General features: G+C 42.3%; 1 protein-coding gene across 2 annotated transcripts in view; it reads left to right on the top strand.

The window, feature by feature from the left end:
* The first annotated feature begins 5,541 nt into the window (after positions 1–5,541).
* The window catches only part of LOC109896707 (neuroepithelial cell-transforming gene 1 protein), a 34,827-nt gene continuing 18,519 nt past the window's right edge, over positions 5,542–21,849 (top strand). The window contains exons 1-3 of one of the 2 annotated variants that reach the window (XM_031831710.1): positions 5,733–5,790; positions 19,173–19,227; positions 19,620–19,686. In XM_031831710.1, coding sequence (XP_031687570.1) covers positions 5,748–5,790; positions 19,173–19,227; positions 19,620–19,686 — 165 coding nt within the window. In that variant the 5' untranslated portion in view covers positions 5,733–5,747. Of the gene's footprint in view, positions 5,791–19,172; positions 19,228–19,619; positions 19,687–21,849 lie in introns of both variants that reach the window. The other variant, XM_020491019.2, reaches the window with a different exon arrangement.

Raw genomic sequence — 21,849 nt, 5'->3', positions numbered from 1 at the left:
TATCTTACGTTTTTCTGTGTGTATGTTATTATATTTGTGTCCGTGGTTATACACCTGCATGTGAACTATATAACCCTGCTCTGCTATGTATAAAAGTTATCAGAGCTCAAGGGATCAAAACAAGTCATTTCACAATACCCTCACTCATAACAGATTTAATCACTGTTATATCTAGCAGCACTCAACACAATCCAACACTTACTTTATAACATGATAATGGAAACAGGAAAGGCATTTTATTGCAGGACTTGTACCAGACACCGCATAGAACCACAGAAGTCAACTGAGGGCAGAATCTTAATTAAACTGGGAAAGTTCCTGTTCTGTAATGTGGGATGAATGAGCTCCAAGGAAGCCTGATGTTCTCAATAAGATTTTCAAGTTGTGGAAGTTTATCTCATCTCTGCTCGGCGTCTCTGTCGCCTGTGTCACTCCCCGGGTCTGACGAGACATGCAGTGCACAACAGGTATCTATTCATATAGTGTGTTGTTAGGTGTAGATAAAGGTGTTGTGGATAAGGCGATGGCATTGATGGTGGTTAGCATTGTAGTATAAACATGATCATGGAGTTGAACTTGGAGACCATCCCAGAGAATGCAGTTGAACTGGGAGAGGAAGAGTAGGAGGCGAAGGAAGAAAAATAAGTGCCTCTCCACATTCAAATGCTACAGAGGAACAGATTTCACCAGAGGTCATTCTGTGGACATGATTATTAGCTGAGATACTATGTAATTACAACTCATATCATTATTTTAAAACCTGCCATTATTCCGTAATAAGCTATTTCCCTCAAATCAATGGGGTTTTAATGGGGCCTAGTTGTCCTTGCTCCTTTCCCGTTGCCCTAGGCCTAGGGCACTGCAGTAGTACACTTTTACTTTCACCTTGATGGTCTTATAGGAGTCAAATGCAAACAGACATCAATGCTCCCAGTGTGTTACCTATCTCCTGATTGTATGGGTGTTTCATAACCCATAGGTGAGCTTTTCACAGGCGGCTGGTGGTACCCTAATTGGGGAGGACAGGCTCATTGTAATTGCTGGAATGGAATGAATGGTATGAAACACATCAAACCTGTGGTATTATGAGCCATCCTCCCCTCACCAGCCTCCTGTGGAGCCCGTATTGGCTAGGTTGAAGACAAAATAGGTAAGGACTCATGTGCGTGAGCTTTTGAAATTAAACAGATTCATGTTTATTCTAGTTGATAAGTAGCATCGCTGGTCTGTTTGTTTAGAAATCTTCCACATATACGCAAAGCTTTATGGGATATTAGAAATCCTCCTAACCTGGGTATCTTCAACATAGCATATTACTGGTTCGATGTCACAACATACAACTTTGGGGGTGTTTCAGCAACAATGCAAAGTTCTACATTACAGTTGTACAGTACACTATGACATCACCAAAGACCTGTAGAATGCACTGTTGCATTCTAAATATGATGGAACTGCTTTCACTTAAGCCTCTGAATCACAATGTCAGTATTCTCATTGTCGCAACTTGTTTTTGAATTCTCCATGCAGGCTAAAAAGTACGATTTTATTTGATAAATTATTTGATTTTGTTATTATAATGCTTATTGTTTGCAATATGAATTGGCTGTAGTGAGATTGTCCATGCTTTACAGGGCTTTAGGGAATAAGGCTTTCCTCCAGCCAGTGAATAAGGATGAGATTATTGCTCCAAAGGCCCGTGAGATCTATCAGAAAGCAAAAGGTGAGAGAGTCCTTCTAACAATGCAAATATATGAGTTCATGCTCTGAATCACAATACCAACCATTACATTTGTATCTGTATCTGGGTTTTGCTATATTGCTGCTATCCTTGATACAGTAGGCAGACTACAGTACTAATGAGCAGTATTGTGTGTTGAAGTCGATGACGTTTGACATATTTTCAATATGTCTGTAACAGTCCTTGATTCCAAAGAGATCTGGAACATTCTTAGGGAGGAGTCTGAGTCCAAACTGGCTATAATGGAGACAGCCATTGGCGGGCCCTCAGTGATCAAGGTTTCCCTGATACTACACACAGAACACATCCTGTCACAAGGTCACACACCGTTACCAACCCTGACCTGTGTCATCTTTATAAGACATTCAACCAATGCAAACTCTGTTTGTTGTCTATAAAAACAGTCATGAATGAAAAACCAACAAGTAGATTTCTAGATACTTGCTTAGATTAGATTTCCACTCTCTTTCTTTCTCTCTCTCGGTCTCTCTCTCTCTCCCTCTCTCAGGCGTTTAATGACAGGATGGAGTGTCAGAAGCTGCTGGAGGTTCAGGGTCAAGGGAAGTCTAGCCGCCATAAGAATCGAGTGGCGCTCATGTTCAAGGCCTCGGAGGCCAACCTGGACAGGACAGCCTTACTCATAGCCAACAACCCCCTGCCTGACCTCCATAACCTGAAGGAGGGTGACAGCCCCACCAAATACCTGGCAGGCAACCCCCCCGCCCCTGCCCCCGCCCCCGCCAAGGTCAGAGGTCATTTAAAAAGATCATGTGATGTTGAGCAAAAACCCCAAGCCTGACTGATCATAAACCAAGAGTCATGTGGAAATCTTGAATATTGAATGCTCTTAAATTGATCAATTGGCTGTTCCCTCAGAGGCTTGAAGCCATTCGGGGTCGTCAGAGTGGTTTGCCTCCTCTGAAACATCCTTTTAAATTGCCATCTGGGATGAGAAGAGATGCCAGCAAGCGGAGCAGCAGGTGGGTGTGCTGGGAAAGAGTTGAGTGGTCTTGAGTTGTTGTCACAAATCATTTGAAACATCATATTGCTCTCCATTACTATGTATAGTTAGAAATGCTGATGAATGGCAGCACTTTGTGGTCCCACAGAGCTCCATCATGGGTGCAAACGAGTCTCTGTGTGCAGTTCTCTGAGGATAGGTCAACGTTTTCAGACAGGGACAACTGGCAAGAAGGTATTTCCTTGCACTGCAGAACTGGCTACAATTTCAATTTCATCCCCCTGAAAAGATAGAACAAATATTACAACAAATATGGCTGAACTGAAATGTGCTGGTTGATAAAATACCTGTATTTATGGGAAAGATGTTTGAAAAGGGTATTTTGTTCTTAAATTATATTGTAAATTGTAATGGTAGAGTTATGTCCTTCATGGAGTTATCAGAATTGTACGGGAAGATCTGCTCAATCCAAGAGTAAAACCAATTGATTACAGCATTACCCCAAAAATGGAGGAGGCGGGTGGCAGCAGGAGGAGGTGGGGAACTGGTCTGTCTGCCCAAAATAAAGGATCAAACTTGGCAGAAGAATAAAAATTGCATAAATAGGAAAGTATACCAGTTTCATTTGCGGACCAGGATGTTGACAACTGTGCCATACAGATTGCAAAATAGTTGGCAAGAGATTTTTGATGTACCGATTCCAGGGTACAGGGTGTATGAGTTGATATATAAAACAATGCAAGATTCAAGACTTTGTGCTTTTCAGCAAAAATTATTATATAGAATTCTTGCCACCAACCAAATGTTGAATATTTGGGGCCTAAAATCATCGAAGCTCTGCAGATTTTGTTGTGAAGATACAGAATCAATAGACCATTTATTTTGGTGTTGCCTGTTTCTGATCTCAGGTTCAGGAATGGCTGAAAATGCATAGCATTGATCTAAAATTTACTCTAGAAATAGTACTGTTAGGAGATCTGGAGGGACCGGGTCAGTCAATTACTAATATACTAATACTCTTAGTAAAAGTATTTATCTTCAACACACAATCTGTAGATTATATTCAATTAGATAGATTGAAATTGTAAGTTAAACATCATAGCATAGTTGAAAGATATGTGTTGCGTAGAAACACAAAGTGGGTGGCCAGCAGAGATAGATGGGATGGGCGGAGGGAAGCTGAGGGTTGGTATGTGGAATTGGAGACAAGTGGGAGTGGAGTTGCTGTGTGAGAGAGAGAATGATGGTCAAAAGATAAAGGGAGAAAAAAAAGTCTAAATGAAACATAATGAAAGTACATTTGAATGACACTAAGTGGCAGTGTTTTTACAACTAATGCCGGTTTGCCTGAGGCTGATGCAGTGCAGGTGTTTGTACACATGCATATACACACACTCTCATTCAAATAAACACATACAAGAACACACACATACATGTAATGGTGCCAGGCATGCACACAAACATATACAGTTGGCATTGCTGTTATGATTCCAGTTGTCCTTGATGTCCTTTGTTTTACATGGATTAGTATTATTGTTGCATTGTTGTTTGCTGTTTTCTCCTGTCTTTTCCTTTTTTCTCTTTAGTTCATTCTCTTGGTTGTTGGTGCATTGGGGGGGTTCTTGGGGGTGGGGAATGGATTTTTTATTTATTTTTTCCCTTCCAGGGGGGACTATGGGTGGGGTCTCGAATGGTATTGGGGAACTGTGGGGGGATCTTGGAGGGTTTGGGTTTCACAAGATTGTGATCATGAAAAGGGAAACCATGACATATATTTTATATCACTATCATGCACATGCACCCTCACACATAAGGATGGCTCTGTTGCGGAAAGACTGATACATGTTTGATAGTGTCTTGATCCTGTATTGTTTGTCCTTCATGTTCCAATACTTTAATGTTACCCCTTCCTTGTGTTTTTTTATAATATATATATATATTTTTTTAAAGTAATACAACAAAAAAAAGAAGGTATTTCATGACACGCACAAGACATTGATTTTGGTGATGATGATGATTACGATGATGTAAATATTTTGTGTGTGTGTGTGTGTCTGTATCTAGGTACTGCCCTAGATCTGACCCAGAGCACTGAGGTCAAAGATCAGTGCAGTGAACTGTGTGAGCCCCTCACTCTCTCGGCCCTGCTGGAGACTGCAGTCACAGTAACAGCACCAGGACAGGGGGCGTTCCGCTACGGACAGACCGCCTACTGGAACGTGACCAACAGCTGTGAACTGCCGCCATGACTTCTGATGCCTGGACCTTTCAATGCATGCACGCACTAGCTGTTTGCCAACCATGTGTTGAAATTCAGCAATAAATACTTTATGGTTTAAATTATTTTTGGGACATATCAAGCCACTGTGTGTGTGTGTGTGTGTGTGTGTGTGTGTGTGTGTGTGTGTGTGTGTGTGTGTGTGTGTGTGTGTGTGTGTGTGTGTGTGTGTGTGTGTGTGTGTGTGTGTGTGTGTGTACTTTAAAGCACTACTTAAGAAGTTTTTGGAGAATCTGTACTTTACTTAAATATTTATATTAAACTTTTACTTTTACTTCACTACATTCCTAAAAAAAAATGTTTTTACTCCAAACATTTTCCCTGACAACCCAAAGTACTCTTACATTTTGAATGCTTAACATAACAGGAAAATTGTGTCAAAGGGTTGTTGTTTTGTGCAGATAATAGAAGCGAGTTCATTGTACTACAGCATTCCCAATTGTTATTAGAGGGGCTGGCCCCGCCCAGAGTCGTCTGTTTTCAGTATGACCCGCCCATTTAACCATATATCCTAGCAACTAGAACCTCAGGTCTTTCCTTATTGGTCATTGTTCGGATATCCGCCATATTCAAAGAATTTCAAACATCTGTCTACTGTTCTTGTTATTTTTAAATAAATAGTTAGCTATTATTCTAACCTTCAACATAGATTTCTGGTTCTGCAATTCAAATGGAGGAAACCAATGAAGCACAGGTCCAAAGTTCGATACCAGAGAAACAGAATGACAGACCGACGAGAAAGGCAAACAAGAAGAGGAAGTTCTCCGTCGATGATGAGACGTCCGGCGAGAGCAATAACAATACCAAATCAAGGTGAGACTAACGCTGCCTGAACTATTGAATGCACGCTATGAAACGAATAGAAATGTGTAAACTATATCTATGGTGTTAACATTACTTAGATAGCTAAAGTTACGTTCTGTAACGTCAGTTGAATCTTTGTTTCAATGGCTAGCATGTGGCTGGCTGACGTTATAGTTCGAGCACGTAGTCATTGTTACACATTCCAGCTAACAAATCTAGGGAGAGGGGACGTTTTCATGTTACCTGTAATGTTCCTCTGATGTTTAAGTGTCCAGTTTCAGTTAGTTACAGGAATATTTTACGTATGTTTGCAAAAACCTCCTGAGAACCAATATGCATTTGTTTTGGTGTTTGATTCCCTTATTGAAACGTGTCTAGAACATTAATATCTTATTAATATATATTATAAACTGGTGGTTGGAGCCCTGAATGCTGATTGGCTGACAGCCGTGGTATATCAGACCGTATACCATGAGTATGACAAAACATACATTTTTACTGCTCTAATTAAGATGGTAACCAGTTTATAATAAATAGCAATAAGGCAGCCCGGGGGTTTGTGTTATATGGCCAATATACCATGGCTAGGGGCTGTATCCAGGCACTCCGCATTGCGTTGTGCGTAAGAACTAGCCCTTACCACACCACCTCAGGCCTTATTGCTTAAATACCCCCCCCCCCCCCCCCTCTCTATGGCTGGTTTTGTTGGATTTGTCATAAGTATTAATTTATGGAAAACTTCACCACAGATGGAAACCACTGGCCCATCTTTGACTTCGCCATTTAGTGTTAACTCAAGTTTTGTCATCTTCCATAAAACCGTTCATTTCGGAGCGAAGGGGGGAGCTGTTTTGCGAAATACTGTCATAACACGCAATTATACCATTTTATAAAATTGTCGTGTGTATGTATAAATGTGTGTGTAAATAAATATATATATATTTTTTTAAATAATGTTGAAGTCGGAAGTTTGCATTCACTTAGGTTGGAGTCATTAAAACTCATTTTTAAACCAATCCACAAATTCCTTGTTAAACTATAGTTTGGGCAAGTTGGTTAGGACATCTACTTTGTGCATGACACAAGTCATTTTTCAACAATTGTTTACAGCCAGATAATTTAATTTATAATTCACTGTATCACAATTCCAGTGGGTCAGGAGTTTACATACACTAAGTTGACTGTGCCTTTTAAAACAGCTTGGAAAATTTCAGAAAATGATGTAATGGCTTTAGAAGCTTCTGATAAACTAATTGACATCATTTTAGTCAATTGGAGGTGTACCTGTGGATTTATTTGAAGGCCTACCTTCAAAATCAGTGCTTCTTTGCTTGACATCATGGGAAAATGAAAAGAAATCAGCCAAAAATTGTAGACCTCCACAAGTCTGGTTCATCCTTGGGAGCAATTTCCAAATGCCTGAAAGTACCACGTTCATCTGTACAAACAATAGTACGCAAGTATAAACACCATGGGACCACGCAGCCGTCATACCACTCAGGAAGGAGACGTGTTCTGTCTCCTAGAGATGAACGTACTTTGGTGCAAAAAGTGCAAATCAATCCCAGAACAACAGCAAAGGACCTTGTGAAGATGCTGGAGGAAACCGGTACAACAGTATCTATATCCACAGTATAATGAGTCCTATGTCAACATAACCTGAAAGGCCACTCAGCAAGGAAGAAGCCACTGCTCCAAAACCACCATAAAAAAGCCAGATTACAGTTTGCAACTGCACATGGGGACAAAGATTGTACTTTTTGTTAAATGTCCTCTGGTCGGATGAAACAAAAATAGAACCGTTTGGCCATAATGACCATCGTTATGTTTGGAGGAAAAAGGGGGATGCTTGCAAGCTGAAGAACACCATCACAACCGTGAAGCACGGGGGTGGCAGCAGTGTTGTGGGGGTGCTTTTCTGCAGGAGTGACTGGTGCACTTCACAACATAGATGGCATCATGAGACAGGAAAATTATGTGGATATATTCATGCAACATCTCAAGACATCAGTCAGGAAGTTAAAGCTTGGTTGCAAATGGGTCTTCCAAATGGACAATGTCCCCAAGCATACTTCCAAAGTTGTGGCAAAATGGCATAAGGACAACAAAGTCATGTTATTGGAGTGACCATTACAAAGTCCTGACCTCAATCCTATAGGCAGAACTGAAAAAGTGTGTGCGAGCAAGAAGGCCAACAATCCTGACTCCGTTAGACCAGCTCTGTCAGGAGGAATGGGGCCAAAATTTACCCAACTTATTGTGGGAAGCTTGTGGAAGGCTACCCAAGTTAAACAATTTAAAGACCATGCTACCGAATTCTAATTGAGTGTATGTAAACTTCTGACCCTCGGGGAATGTGATGAAATAAATAAAAGCTGAAATCAATCATTCTCTCTATTATTCTGACATTTCACATTCTTAAAATAAAGTGTTGGTCCTAACTGACCTAAGACAGGGAATTTTTACTAGGATTAAATGTAAGGAATTGTGAAAGCCAAATACATTGAAACACAGGTTAAGGTGTATGTGAACTTCTGACTTCAACTGTATATATATGTGTGTGTGTGTGTGTGTGTGTGTATATATTATATACACACACAATATTTTTTTTAAAAGGTGACAATTGACAAATTATCACATTTTTCCTTTTTTTTTAAAGTCTAGGTGCAATAACATATGTTTGCACCCTCTTTTAATTTGCTCCATGGTTCAGGCGGCCAAGTGCACACAAGGCTGTTTGGCTCATCTATCGTGAAGAGGAGTAACTTTGCAGCTGTTTCTGATTTAATAAGCAATGCCATGCTGGTGGGTGGTAACCAGTGAAATCTTGGTGGGGCAACCTCTACAAAAAAAAATATATATCATGCCAGCAAAGCCACATCGCAACACTAAACAATACATTAATTGGACTATAACGGTGACAAACGGTGCCCACAAACTGTAGATTCCCAACAGCATATCCCTGCTACACCTGGATATCAGCGGAGAGTTGTCTGGCAGCGAAATAGTTCAGCCTCATTTACTGCCTTTAAAAAAATTCATAGCTAATATGACTGACTTGCTCAAACAAATGTGGATAAGAGGCCATCCGTACTTTCGATTTAGACATTAATGAGCTAGAATGGACATAGTCAATATAACTATTTGTTCAGCACTTTTGAAGTGTTTTTTTAAACTTATTTAACCTTTTATTTAAGTAGCTAAATCAGTTAAGAACAAATTATTTACAATGACAGCCTACCCAGGTCAAACTCGGACGACGCTGTGCCAAATATGCGCCACCCTATGGGACTCCCAATCACGGCCGGATGTAATACAGCCTGGAGTCGAACCAGGGACTGTAGTGACTCCTCTTGTACTGAGATGCAGTGCCTTGACCGCTGAGCCACTCGTACGGTGACAGAATTCAGAACATAGGCTGATCTTAGTGTTCTCCCTGTACACCCAGTCAGACCTATAGTATAAATAAAGAGGGAATATATGCAGACAATGAAAGCTCTTACAATATTTGATGATTACATATCTCCCTGACATATTACATCATTTATGCAGCAGTATACAATTCATTTTTGGACTCACCTTGTTCACTTGGAACAGGAAGGTGGCACGGCGGTCCTTCTTGGGCTAACTTTCATCAAAGTCTGGCATTCTTCTGTTTTTTTTGGTGCTTTCAAGATAACTGGAAACTCTAGGTGGGGAAAAATAAAGTTGAGTCATGATGTTAGTCATGATGTTAGTGGTCTTCAGGTCTACACCTGTTTTATTCGGCACACGTGACAAATAAACTTTGATTTGATTTCCCAGTTCCGAGTTTCCAGTTGTTCTGCAAGCGGCAGAAGTAATGCTGGATTGACAGCATGGCCAATGTTGGATGTTTATCATTTTAAGCTGTGGAAAAATACCCTTAAACCTAAACTTGGACCGCACATCCACTCCACATAATAATAGGCCAGTGATTGCTTTGCAACGCTTGAAGTTAGCCACTGATTCCTTCTAAACCACTCATTCTTGAATTTGCGATTTCCAACTTGTTTTGTGATGTTTATGGCCGATGAGCCACGTTACGTTTTATCTGCAATTTCTCTTTCTAATTTATCTTCATATGCCAAGGATTGAAAAGGATTTGCCAGTAGATTGTCGACTTGATTCATGATGATGAGGATTTTGAAAGTAAGATGTTGACATCAGTCCAATCAAAGCTACTGTAGGTATAATGTGATTTGATGTTATTTTATCTGTGGCCAATGACCTTGAGCCGCCTTGGATGGGCACTTCTAATGTAACTCTATTGCAGCACCCAAGGGACTTGCATTTTCAAGCTCTCCTTGTAGATTGTCCTCATGAGTGACAGAACACTGAGCCTATCACGGCACAACTAGAGAAAATTACCAACCCCTACGCTCCGTATTTTCCTCTGGCCCAGCACCACAGAAAGCACTGAGCTAGGTTGAAACGCCTGCATTTTGGAGCTGCCTTACTCAAGAAAGCAAAAAAGAGACCAAGTTTGTATGCGGCTTCATTAACTCAATGACTTTTAAAACTTGTTTTATACATTGTTTGCGAACTGATATGTGTCACTTATTAATGGCAAAAATAACATGCAAAACAGGTTCTTCCCCACCTGCCCTGAATGACAGGTCGCCACTGGTGGTAACAGTCATATAAAACCCAGCCCTGAAAGGAAACTTAGACTGAAAATAAGTTGTATGACATAGACCACACATTCACATGGATGTGCAGGAAGTGTGCAGTTTGGATTTGTCACTTCATGCACAAATGTATCATACTTTGACTAAAACTATGACTCACTGACTTAAAGCTGCAATATGTCACTTTTATTGGGCGACCAAATTCACATAGAAATGTGGGTTATAGAGGAAGGCCCTAAAAATGGTCAAAGACCCCAGCCACAGACTGTTCTCTACTACCGCATGGCAAGCGGTACCGGAGTGCCAAGTCTAGGACAAAAGGGCTTCTCAACAGTTTTTACCCCTAAGCCATAAGGCTCCTGAACAGGTAATCAAATGGCTACCTGGACTATTTGCATCGTGTGTCCTCTCCCCCCCCCCCAACCCCTCTTTTATGCTGCTGCTACTCTCTGTTTATTATACATGCATAGTCACTTTAACCATATGTACATACTACCTCAATCAGCCTGACTAACCGGTGTCTGTATGTAGCCTCGCTACTTTTATAGCCTCACTACTGTATATAGCCTCGCTACTGTTTTTCACTGTCTTTTTACTGTTGTTTTTATTTCTTTACCTACCTATTGTTCACCTAATACCTTTTTTGCACAATTGGTTAGAGCCTGTAAGTAAGCATTTCATTGTAATGTCTACACCTGTTGTATTCAGCACACGTGACAAATAAACTTTGATTTATAGATCTGTCACTCATTGAATGCGGTATATCTGTTTTTGTGTGTTATCTCTATGCTCCCCGTCTGGTAGATATGTTTTTGTGTGTTATTTCTATGCTCCCCGTTTCTGTGTGTTATTTCTATGCTCCCCGTTTCTGTGTGTTTATTTCTATGCTCCCCGTCTGGTAGATATGTTTCTGTGTTTATTTCTATGCTCCCCGTTTCTAATTTAGGTTTTGTACACCAGCTGAAAATACAATATTTTTGGTTATTGAAAATATACTGTATTTCACTATATATATTGCTTGTTTTGTCACAAACTGAAATTAGGCAATCTACAATTTTAGCAACCACGAAATGGCAGAGGGGTTTCTGCATATTGCACCTTTTAAATCGTTGTGCAACAACATCTGACCTTTCAGCTCTAAAGACTGAATTTCTACTGGTGTGGTCGTTTGATATTATATTTATCTTATTTTCTAGTAACCATTTTCTGTGTAACGTTGATGTAATATCTCCTAACCCTCAGAACTGGATACTGGAATATTTTTGCAATGTTCCAATGAAACTTGTCTTGAACATCAATATTGAACATTCAGAGAACATGGTAACCGCATTCTGGGTAAGTTCTGTTTGACATTGGAACATTCCTATGAAAACGTTTTGCTAATGACTTAATGAGACTCTTAAGTGAATGTTCTCTAAAGTTTGTTAGCTGGGTAGCTATGTCATAGTTAGCTAGATCATTTTAAAGAATATATTATTAGGTAAATCGCTACCTTGCTAGTTATTTTGGCTACACTTAAAGCCTGTTAACAAGCAAACAAACTTATATTGCAACTAGAATGGAGTGCTGGTTGCATAGTCCAAGTCCTTGGAAAAATGTTTTAGCTGGTTACTTTTGCATGTTCCCGTCAGGACCTGATCATCCATTTGCGTCAGCACATGACATAATTGTGAACTTTTACACAGACAGTCGGCTACAGATAACTAGTACTGCAAGTAATTGTGTACCACCGACAGTTTGATGCAATACTGTAATACACCCTAATTGACCACAAGGTGGCAGTAAATACCAACAAATTCATCAAAGGAACCATGAAGAACAGTTGGTGTGGGCGTTTGATGGATGATAGATAGATACATGGAGTTTGAGTCACATGTATAGGGACGCAGATGTAATTGCAGGCTACAGTGAAAATCTAATGTGCTCTGCTCCAACAGTGCAGGTCAAATAAAAAATCAATAAAAAGAAGCGAGTGAGACAAAATAAAGATGATGATGATAATATATACACTAGTACAACTGTGGGGGCGGGGTAAGAGTGAATGAAACAGTAATATAAAAAAGAATACTATATACTTTACATATTTACACTGTAAGCAATGATAAATGTCCACTGGGGGTAGAATATCCATAAAGGGGAAGGAAGTCCAGGGGACAGAGGTAGCAGGTAGCTAGCTGCCTGGTGGCTGTTGAGCAGCCTGATGGTCTGGGGCTAAAAGCCAGTCTGACAGTTTTAGTCAGTTGGTATGTCCCAGGTATCCCGTTTAGGCTTTTCCTATCAATTAAATTCAAAGGGCTTTATTGGCAAGGGAAACCTATGCTGACATTGCCAAAGCAAGTGAAATAGATAATAAACTGTTAACAATGCTCTCAAAAGTTCCAAAGGAATAGAGCCATTTCAAATGTCAAAGTATGGCTATATATAGTGTTGTAATGATGGGCAAATAGTTCAAGTGCAGAAGGGAAAATAATAAACATAAATCTGAGTTGTATTTGCAATGGTGTTTGTTCTTCACTGGTTGCCCTTTTCTTGTGGCAACAGGTCACAAACATTCCTGCTGTGATGGCACACTGTGGTATTTCACCCAATATATATGGGAGTTTATCAAAATTGGATTTGTTTTCAAATTTTCTGTGGGCCTGTGTAATCTGAGGGAAATATGTGTCTCTATGGTCATACATTTGGCAGGAGGTTAGGAAGTGCAGCTCAGTTTCCACATTTTGTGGGCAGTGTGCACACAGCCTGTCTTCTCTTGAGAGCCAGGTCTGCCTACGGCAGCCTCAATAGCAAGGCTATGCTCTCTGAGTCTGTACATAGCAAGGCTACGCACTGAGTCTGTCTAAGCTTTCCTTAATTTTGGGTCAGTCACAGTGGTCAGGTATTCTGCCACTGTGTACTCTCTGTTTTAAGGCCAAATAGCATCTAGTTTGCTCTGTTTTTTTGTTAGTAGTTTCCAATGTGTCAAATAATGATCGCTTTGTTTTCTCGTGATTTGGTTGGGTCTAACGGTGTTGCTTTGTGGGGTCTGTTTGTGTTTGTGAACAGAGCCCCGGGACCAGCTTGCTTAGGGGACTCTTCTCTAGGTTCATCTCTCTGTAGCTGATGGCTTTGTTATGGAAGGTTTGGGAATCTATTTCCATTTAGGTGGTTGTCGAATTGAACGGCTCTTTTCTGGATTTTGATCTTTAGCGGGTATCGGCCTCATTCTGCTCTGCATGCATTATTTGGTGTTTAACGTTGTACACAGATATTTTTACAGAATTCTGCATATCCCTCTGGCCTACAGAACAGCAGATGATGTCTCATGAAGGGACTTTGCACTTCTTGTTCAAAGCCTCATAAAGATAGTGTTCCCTTCCGAGTCCAACCTCTACTGTTCCACATCTTGTAAGGAAGAAAATACTGGATTTGTTTCTACTTTTTGAACCTTTCCTGTTTGCGTATACGCGTTATGACAAAAATAGTCTTTGTGAATTTCCCCAGGCTTTTAAATCAGACTTTTATCTTTTCAGTCAGACAGACAGCAGACTGAGAGCCAAAAATCCATTTTTATTTTGGGATGATCAGTACTGAGAATGTTTATGTTGGCAAGTGGCACACCGGTAGGCTTTCCATGCTTTGTGCCAAAAGCCCCCTGCACACTGTTGGGAAAACTGTGACTATATAAATATGACCCTAATAGCCAACCCTGCAGGAAAACAAGGAGAGTGTTGCTCAGTGGACTTTGGACTACTAGGTAATAGGTGTGTGATTGAATGTTACCTTCTGTGACTATTGAGCTGCGTGCTCCTGTCTCAATTGTTATTCGCTGTCCTTCAGCCTCAATTATGTCAACATTTTCTGATTGTTACTTGCTTCCAGCCTATTCAGGTGTTATTGACCCACAGAAGTGTGTAACGGGTCTACCTCTGCTTAAGAAACATACCCCTGCCCGTGACGTCCAATCACAAGCCCCAGGGACCGACCTTTGTCCTTTTTTACCATGGATAGGTGTCGTGGGAGCAGAATGGTCAGTAATGTTCTAGAGAAATAAACAACTAACTCTATAATGTCCTACAAAACCTAGATTGTTAAACCATCTATAGTTTTTAGACCCTTTAACAATAGCATTCTGGTGTATCAATGTAATCTATCCAATGTCACATTTCCAACCCACGAGCTGTTTAGAAAGCTGATACCAGCCATTGTGCTGGTGTGTGGGGCCTTTTTATGCATACGTGATTGATGTCACTTCGTATTCACTTGGTCATAGCAGTCAGCTTCGGGGCAAAGGCCACTTTCACTGTGCTAGTGTGTGAGAGCTGTATGTGCTGTGAGTCAGTGGAAAGGCATCATAGTAGGCCCTGCCTTTGTTTGCCAGGTTAGTTTATGTACCACCCGCTCCCCCGGCCTCCACTCTTCCAGTATTTATCATGACTTTACTTCACCTGGGAAAAACTGTCTCTTGCCCCAGGTAAAGATTTCAGAGTAAATTACCTTCAGGAATGTACAGTCAGAGGGGTTTTTATGATAGAGAAGTCTGTCAGGTGCACCACAGCCTAGCAATCTCTGTTTTTAAAGCAGGTCAGCATCTGTAAACATCCGGTCCACACGGGTAAGGTCAGATAAAAGGAAATCATGTCTAAAATAATCATTTGTTTTGTCATTGGGGTGTTTTTTCATTTGAATGACCCAGGTTCCTGAGTGGCCCAGCGGTCTGAGGCACTGCATCTCAGTTCTTGAGGTGTCACTACAGACACCCTGGATCAAATCCAGGCTGTATCACCACGGGCCGTGATTGGGAGTCCCGTAGGGCGGCACACAATTGGCCCAGCATCGTCCAGGTTTGGCAGGTGTAGGCAGTCATTGTAAATAAGAATTTGTTCTTAACTGACTTGCCTAGTTAAATAAATAAATACAAATATATGTATTTTAATTTACCCTCTAAACAACATTACATCCCATCAACATTACAGCATCTGAAATAATCGATTTAGTCTAAGCTCAGGTGTGACTGTTATCTGGTGTGTGTGGGTCAGAAATGTGAGTAAAAGCAATGCTGGCCTAATCAAAGATGTATCATCCTCAAGTGATGTCATTTACTGTACAAATTGTGCATCAAAGAGGAAGAACCTTCAAAAACATCACATGATTAGACCTAAATCCTTTTGGGAAACACTTTTCACAGGCTCTGGGAAAGGTGTTATTATTATTATGTATTATTATTAAGGAGCTCTACAGGCATTCTATTCTGCATTATTACATAATGTACCTTTTTACGGTGTTTGTTTAGAATGATGAGACGGAGGGAGAATATGAGAGACTGGTGGTGATATGTGTGTTGTACACACACCTGTGTTGGGCTCAGGCCTCCATTCCCTGCATGTTTTGACCACTGTCTGAGAAATAGCCCTGCTCTGGCCATTCCCTGGCTTCTCCTGAAGGAACCACTGTGATTGTATGGTGTTCCTGTGAAGCCCGGTTGCGTTCCTGAGACACCAGCACCAGGCAGACACCAGTGAACCACCCAGGTTGTCTCAGCATCGCTTCATACATCTCCTCACACATCTCGGTGTTCCTGGTGTCGACGGAACACACCGGTTCCCACAACATAGAGTAACATAAAGCATCGTCTCACTTTATGAGCTCGTTGGCTGCCAGATGTCACTGGGATGTCTATTGGACAGGAATGTCTCACTGAGCAGAGACGTTCTCATAGCATCCTGTTGCTAGACCTATTAACCTAGTTATTACTGGTGTCTCTTCAGATTAGTTTCACATCCTGGCGCATTGTCAGATTGAATGACATTTGGATTCATGTACACATTAACACACACACACACACAAAGGCGTTCTCCTTGACAGTCGTCATAACCATCCTCCTCACCTCCAGGCCGCAGCAGATCCAGTAACTAAACTCTCCCTCCTTTTCCCCACGTTATAGTGCATTCCGTTGAATGTTGAGTCGAACCGATCATCCAGTTCAGGCTGTGGTTCTGTAGAAAGTGACTGTTTTTACTGCCTGACTCATGCAGGAGCAGCACTGCTTGCCGTAGGTCTCTCTCTCACAATGCCTCTATGGTCTCTGTCACGACTGTCACTGACCACAGTCCTGTTGATGGAAAATGGGGGAGGAGTGTGGTGTCTGCTGACCACCTGTAGTGACCTTTGACACCGCCAGTGCCACTCGGACACAGGTCTCTCTCTCGCTCAATTCAAAGGGATTTACTGGCATGGTAAACATATGTTTACATTGCCAAAGCAAGTGAAATAGATAATGAACACAAGTAAAGTGAACAAATAATGAACAATACGCTCATAAAAGTTCCAAAGGAATAAAGACATTTCAAATGTCATATTATGGCTATATACGGTGTTGTAACAATGTGCAAATAAATAAACATAAGTATTGGTTGTATTTACTATGGTGTTTGTATTCACTGGTTGCCTGTGTGGCAACAGGTCACACATCTTGCTGCTGTGATGCACACTGATATTTCACCCAGTAGAGATGGGAGTTTATCAAAATCGGGTTTGTTTTCAAATTCTTTTGTGGATCTGTGTAATCTGAGGGAAATATGTGTCTCTAATATGGTCATACATTGGGCAGGAGGTTAGGAAGTGCAGCTTAGTTTCCACCTCGTTTTGTGGGCAGTGTGCACATAGCCTGTCTTCTCTTGATAGGCCACCGTAGGCAGACCTGGCTTTCTCAATAGCAAAGCTATGCTCACTGAGTCTGTACATAGTCAAAGCTTCCCTTCATTTTTTTTGTTCCTGTTGACTTTGCTCTCCCATCCCTCTCTTTTTCCTTGCCCTTATTCCCTACAATCTACTTTCCACCTTTTTTAGTCCTATATTTTTCTTCCTGTTTGACTTGTCTGAACTCCCTATGTTCTTCGCTCTCGCACTCTTTCTCTCGCTCTCTCTTTTCTCACTCACTCACACTGTCCTCTAGGCCTCCACTGTCCTCTAGGCCTCCACTGTCCTCTAGGCCTCCACTGTCCTCTAGTCCTCCACTGCTAGCCGTACTGATTCTGAGTGCAGACCACATAGGAAGCGGTGGAGTGACACTACAGCTGTGGTCAGTGCAGTCTGCCCTTCACTATAGACAAGTGCTGCGTCACTGCACAATGCCACCTGTAGCAACGAGGCAGGAAGGCCAACGGAATCACTGGAATGACCTGGCCCAATAACAGCAGTACAACAGGAACACATGCTAGAGACAAGTGGTTCAGAGGAATCGAGGAAAGAATGTCAGGATTGTAGAGGTTGATTTCCTTTTGAGGTCTCTCAATATATGAACACCATTATTGCTAATCTGTTTTCAGATATGATCTGGTTTATATTGGAAGATATTGTTGATGGTTTCAGAAGATATCGAAGTAACACCTTGACATTAACTCAAACCCAAACCATGTGGAAACGGGTCTTTTTGAAAGCCGTCACATTTGGCTCCATCACTCATGTCGGTATCAGCGTGTGACAGGGCCATAATAGAAATGGTTAGCAGATGTTATTGCGAGTGTAGCGTAATGCTTGTGCTTCTAGATCCAACAGTGCAGCGGTATTGAACAGGTAATATCTAACAATTCCACAACAAAGCCTAATACACGCAATCTAGTAATGGAAAGGGAAGAGAATATATAAGTATAAAATAATGGATGAGCAGTGACAGGAGTCTAAGATGCAATAGATGGTAAAGAATAGATGGTGAAGGATACAGTATGTACATATGAGATGATATGTAAACATTCTTAAAGTGACTTGTGTTCCATTTATTAAAGTGGCCAATGATTTCAAGTCTGTAGGTAGGCAGCCACCTTCTCTGTGCTAGTGGTGGATGTTTAACAATCTGATGGCCTTGGGATTGAAAAACAGCTGTCCCAGCTTTGATGCACCTGTACCGACCTCGCCTTCTGGATGGAAGGCAGTGGCTCGGGTGGTTATTGTCCTTGACAATCTTTTTTTTGTCTTCCTGTGACATCGGGTGCTGTAGGTGTCCTGGGGGGCAGGTAGTTTGCCCCCGGTGATGCGTTGTACAGACCGCACCACCCTCTGGAGAGCCCTGCGGTTGTGGGCGGTGCAGTTGTCGTACCAGGCAGTGATACAGCCCGACAGGATGCTCTCAATTGTGCACCTGTAAAAGTTAGTGAGGGTTTTTTGGTGACAAGCCTCCTGAGGTTGAAGAGGCGCTGTTGCGCATTCTTCACACTGTCTGTCTGTGTGCGTGGACCATCTTCAGTTTGTCGGTGATATGTACACCGAGGAACTTAACGTTCCACCTTCTCCACTGCTGTCCTGTTGATGTGGCTAGTGGGGTGCTCCCTTTTGCTGTTTCCTGAAGTCCACGGTCAGTTCTCGCCCTCATCAGGTTATCGTCAATGATCAAATAGAACCTGAGTCATTGAGAACCTGATAAGGGCGAGTATTTTATTTGAGGTGTTACATGAGGTTGGTGGTGACCAGTATGGAGTAGTGGGCCGGCATCATCTGTGTTTCCTAAAAAGCACCCCCCGCTTAGACTCTCAGCAAACAAACTTCCAACAGGAGGCAACAGTTGCTTCCTTCCCCCAATTAGGAAAGGGGTGGGTAGGGTCCTCCTACACATGTGAGAGGGGTAGGCTGTCTGTCCTATAGATAGCGAGAGAGAAGAGTATTGTGAGGACATCTTGGAGACCTGGTAACCCTGTGGGTGCTGCACAGAGAGTGAGGGGTGAAGGACAGTTCTCTGACTGGGTCTACTCTGCTGGGTGTCTATCCTAGCTGGCCGTCTGAGGATGCAGCGAAGGGGACATCGCTATGGCTACAGCAGGCTGTGGTATGTACCAGAGCCGATGCTCCCATACACCGTGTGCCACAGATGTATACGGTGGCACCTGAGCATGGCTCTCTCTGTCTGAACGGGTCTTTGGGGAAGGCACTGAATGACTGAGTAATTGTGTTTCTGAGGCACTTCCTGCACTACCATGATTGAGCGTTCACAAGGCAGGGGTGAGCTTGCGTTCTTGCATGCAGCATTGGACATTGTGGTATTGTGTGGTTGTTACCTGGTGGACTTGTGGTGGTGTGCTATGTCATCTCGTGCCCTGAGATGTAACGGTCTTAGTAGTGTCACCTTTTTGAATTCGGGTGTAGGATATGGTGTTATTCATGTTGTACTTGTTGAACAAGCAATAATTTCCTGCCCTTTTTTCCATCTTCGTCTTGTAGGCCTGGACTGAGAAGAGGGAGCTCCTTCACCTTCCTCACCCCTGGACCTCAATGGGACTTCAGTCGGGTGAGTACAGCCTCCATCCAGCTCTTGTTTTTGTCTCTCCCTGTTCCCTCACAGGACCGGTACCTCGGCTCATTCCACTATCCTCCCCATTTTGTCCTGGCATTGTTTGGGACGATTATGGCTATCCGGCCTGTTTGTGCGGACAGAGAGTGCCTGTCCCTGTTATAACTCTGTCATAACTGTCTGTTTTAGCTTCAAATCTGGCCTTGGTGTTTTTAAACAGGCACGGAAGCAAATGGACCTGTTCATTCTCAAAGCTGTAAAGTTCCTCTGACTTGGACCACAGATACTGACTCTGTGCACTTAAGTTTAGGAAAAAGTAATTTATTAGTAAATGATAATGACAAATGACTGATCCACTTTGGTCTTGGTTTTGAGGGGAGGTTTGGACTGCATCTTGGATGCATCCGGCATCACCTGTGTATCGTTATTCAGAACATAGTCCATTACACCATAGTGGAGGATGGTGTCACTATTACACATGTATTACTCATCTGGAATCTGCATAGTTCATGATAACCTTGATCGACAAAAATAAAGGCATTTGAACTAAACCTTGAATCGCTCATGCAGCATCAGAAACCCGTAAACTGATGATAACTATGCATTCATGCATGCCAGTGCAGTTTGTTTAGGCAACTCGCAATCACCTCTGTGTGAGAGGTGACGTAAGCCCTCTGCAGGTCCATCTGCTCCTCCATTCAGGAGCGTTTTAATTGCATGACACCCTCACAGCTGATGCCAGGCACAGGACAGACTCCCCACACTACCCAGTGATCCAACAGTGAACAAACAAGAAAAATCTTCCTGTTTCTATTTCCCCTTCAACATAATGGAATCAACATAGCTATTGTTCCTCTTAGATTGGCCGGCCTGCTGTTTACAGTAAAACCTAGACCTAAATACGATCGCTGATTGGAAACAGAGTTGAGATTAGAGACAGGAACTGAACGACAAGGCCTGGACTATTCCAGGGTTTATGAGTGAACCCCAGCTGAAACCCTATCCATCGTTCAACTGAGTCGGGGAGAGGAGATGAAAAGCAGGAGGGATAGAGGAGAGGAGGACAGAGGCTCTTCATCTCGTGCCAAACGTTGCCTTTGATTCCACAAATGTTCTTTAACTGGCACGCTTAGCTCAACCACTACAAGCATACGGCGCTTGTTACCTAGCCCCCCCCCCCCCCCCCAACGACTCCACTATTATCTCCCCTTTATAAATCTACCAAAAGAGAGAGAAGTATAGACAGACAAGAAACTGTGGGCTCCTTTCTTCTCCTTTGTCTCCCATCCCCTCTTATCTCTACCTTGAAACTTGAATAAGGTCAGGAGGATCCTGTGCTTTGATGGGGGTAGGTAGGGGACTTTCTGGAGACTGGGGCGGGCATAGTACAGTTTAGGTAGCAGTGTTTAGGTGGGGGGGGGGGCTGTAGTGTTTTTCATATTATCTCAGACTACATTAGCAAGGCCTCAGGGCAGTTCTGTAATGTTGAGAATGTGATTTAGATTTCCATCTCTGCAAAAAAAAACAGCCGATCAAACCCAAGTGCTGTTGTATGAATGTAGGCAGGTAATTAATAGGAAGGATGGCAGCTTTTTTGTCTCTCCCAGCGACGTGTTCAGACAGCCAGAATGTCAGTCCGCATCGCTTTCCATGCAAACGTTCCCACTTCAAACAGGTGTGTGTGCCTAGGAATTGAGATTTGTATTTTGAGGTGCCTATATGCGTGTCCCTGTGTGTAAGCGTAAGCACCCTAATTCAATGACATCAACATTTACCTACCCAGCACATACCAAAAGACTGAGGTGGGGCACTAAGTATGATCACTGATTATCATAGTCTCTATTCTAGTATCTCTTGAGAGTCCATGGCATTCCTTAACACAGTGTTGACCCCACTGCCCCACCTTTTTCTAGGCCTACCTACCTCATAGCTTTGCTTTGCGCTGGTAATTACATAGAGCCTGCCAGGTTACATATTCTGGCAGCTGACCAGGTCATGGTTTTATGGTGCCATTATCACATGACGCACACAAACAGGCCAGCACAATAAGAGTGTGAGTGTGTGTGTGTGTGAGAATAAAGAACTCCACTGTTGCCTCCGTCCCAACCCCCACTCTGCCCTTTCTACACTTCTCTCCATCTTCCCTCTACCACTCTCTCC

This window comes from Oncorhynchus kisutch, linkage group LG9 (assembly GCF_002021735.2).
Source record: "Oncorhynchus kisutch isolate 150728-3 linkage group LG9, Okis_V2, whole genome shotgun sequence".
Lineage (NCBI taxonomy): Eukaryota > Metazoa > Chordata > Actinopteri > Salmoniformes > Salmonidae > Oncorhynchus > Oncorhynchus kisutch.
This window is presented reverse-complemented; position numbering and strand designations above follow the sequence as displayed.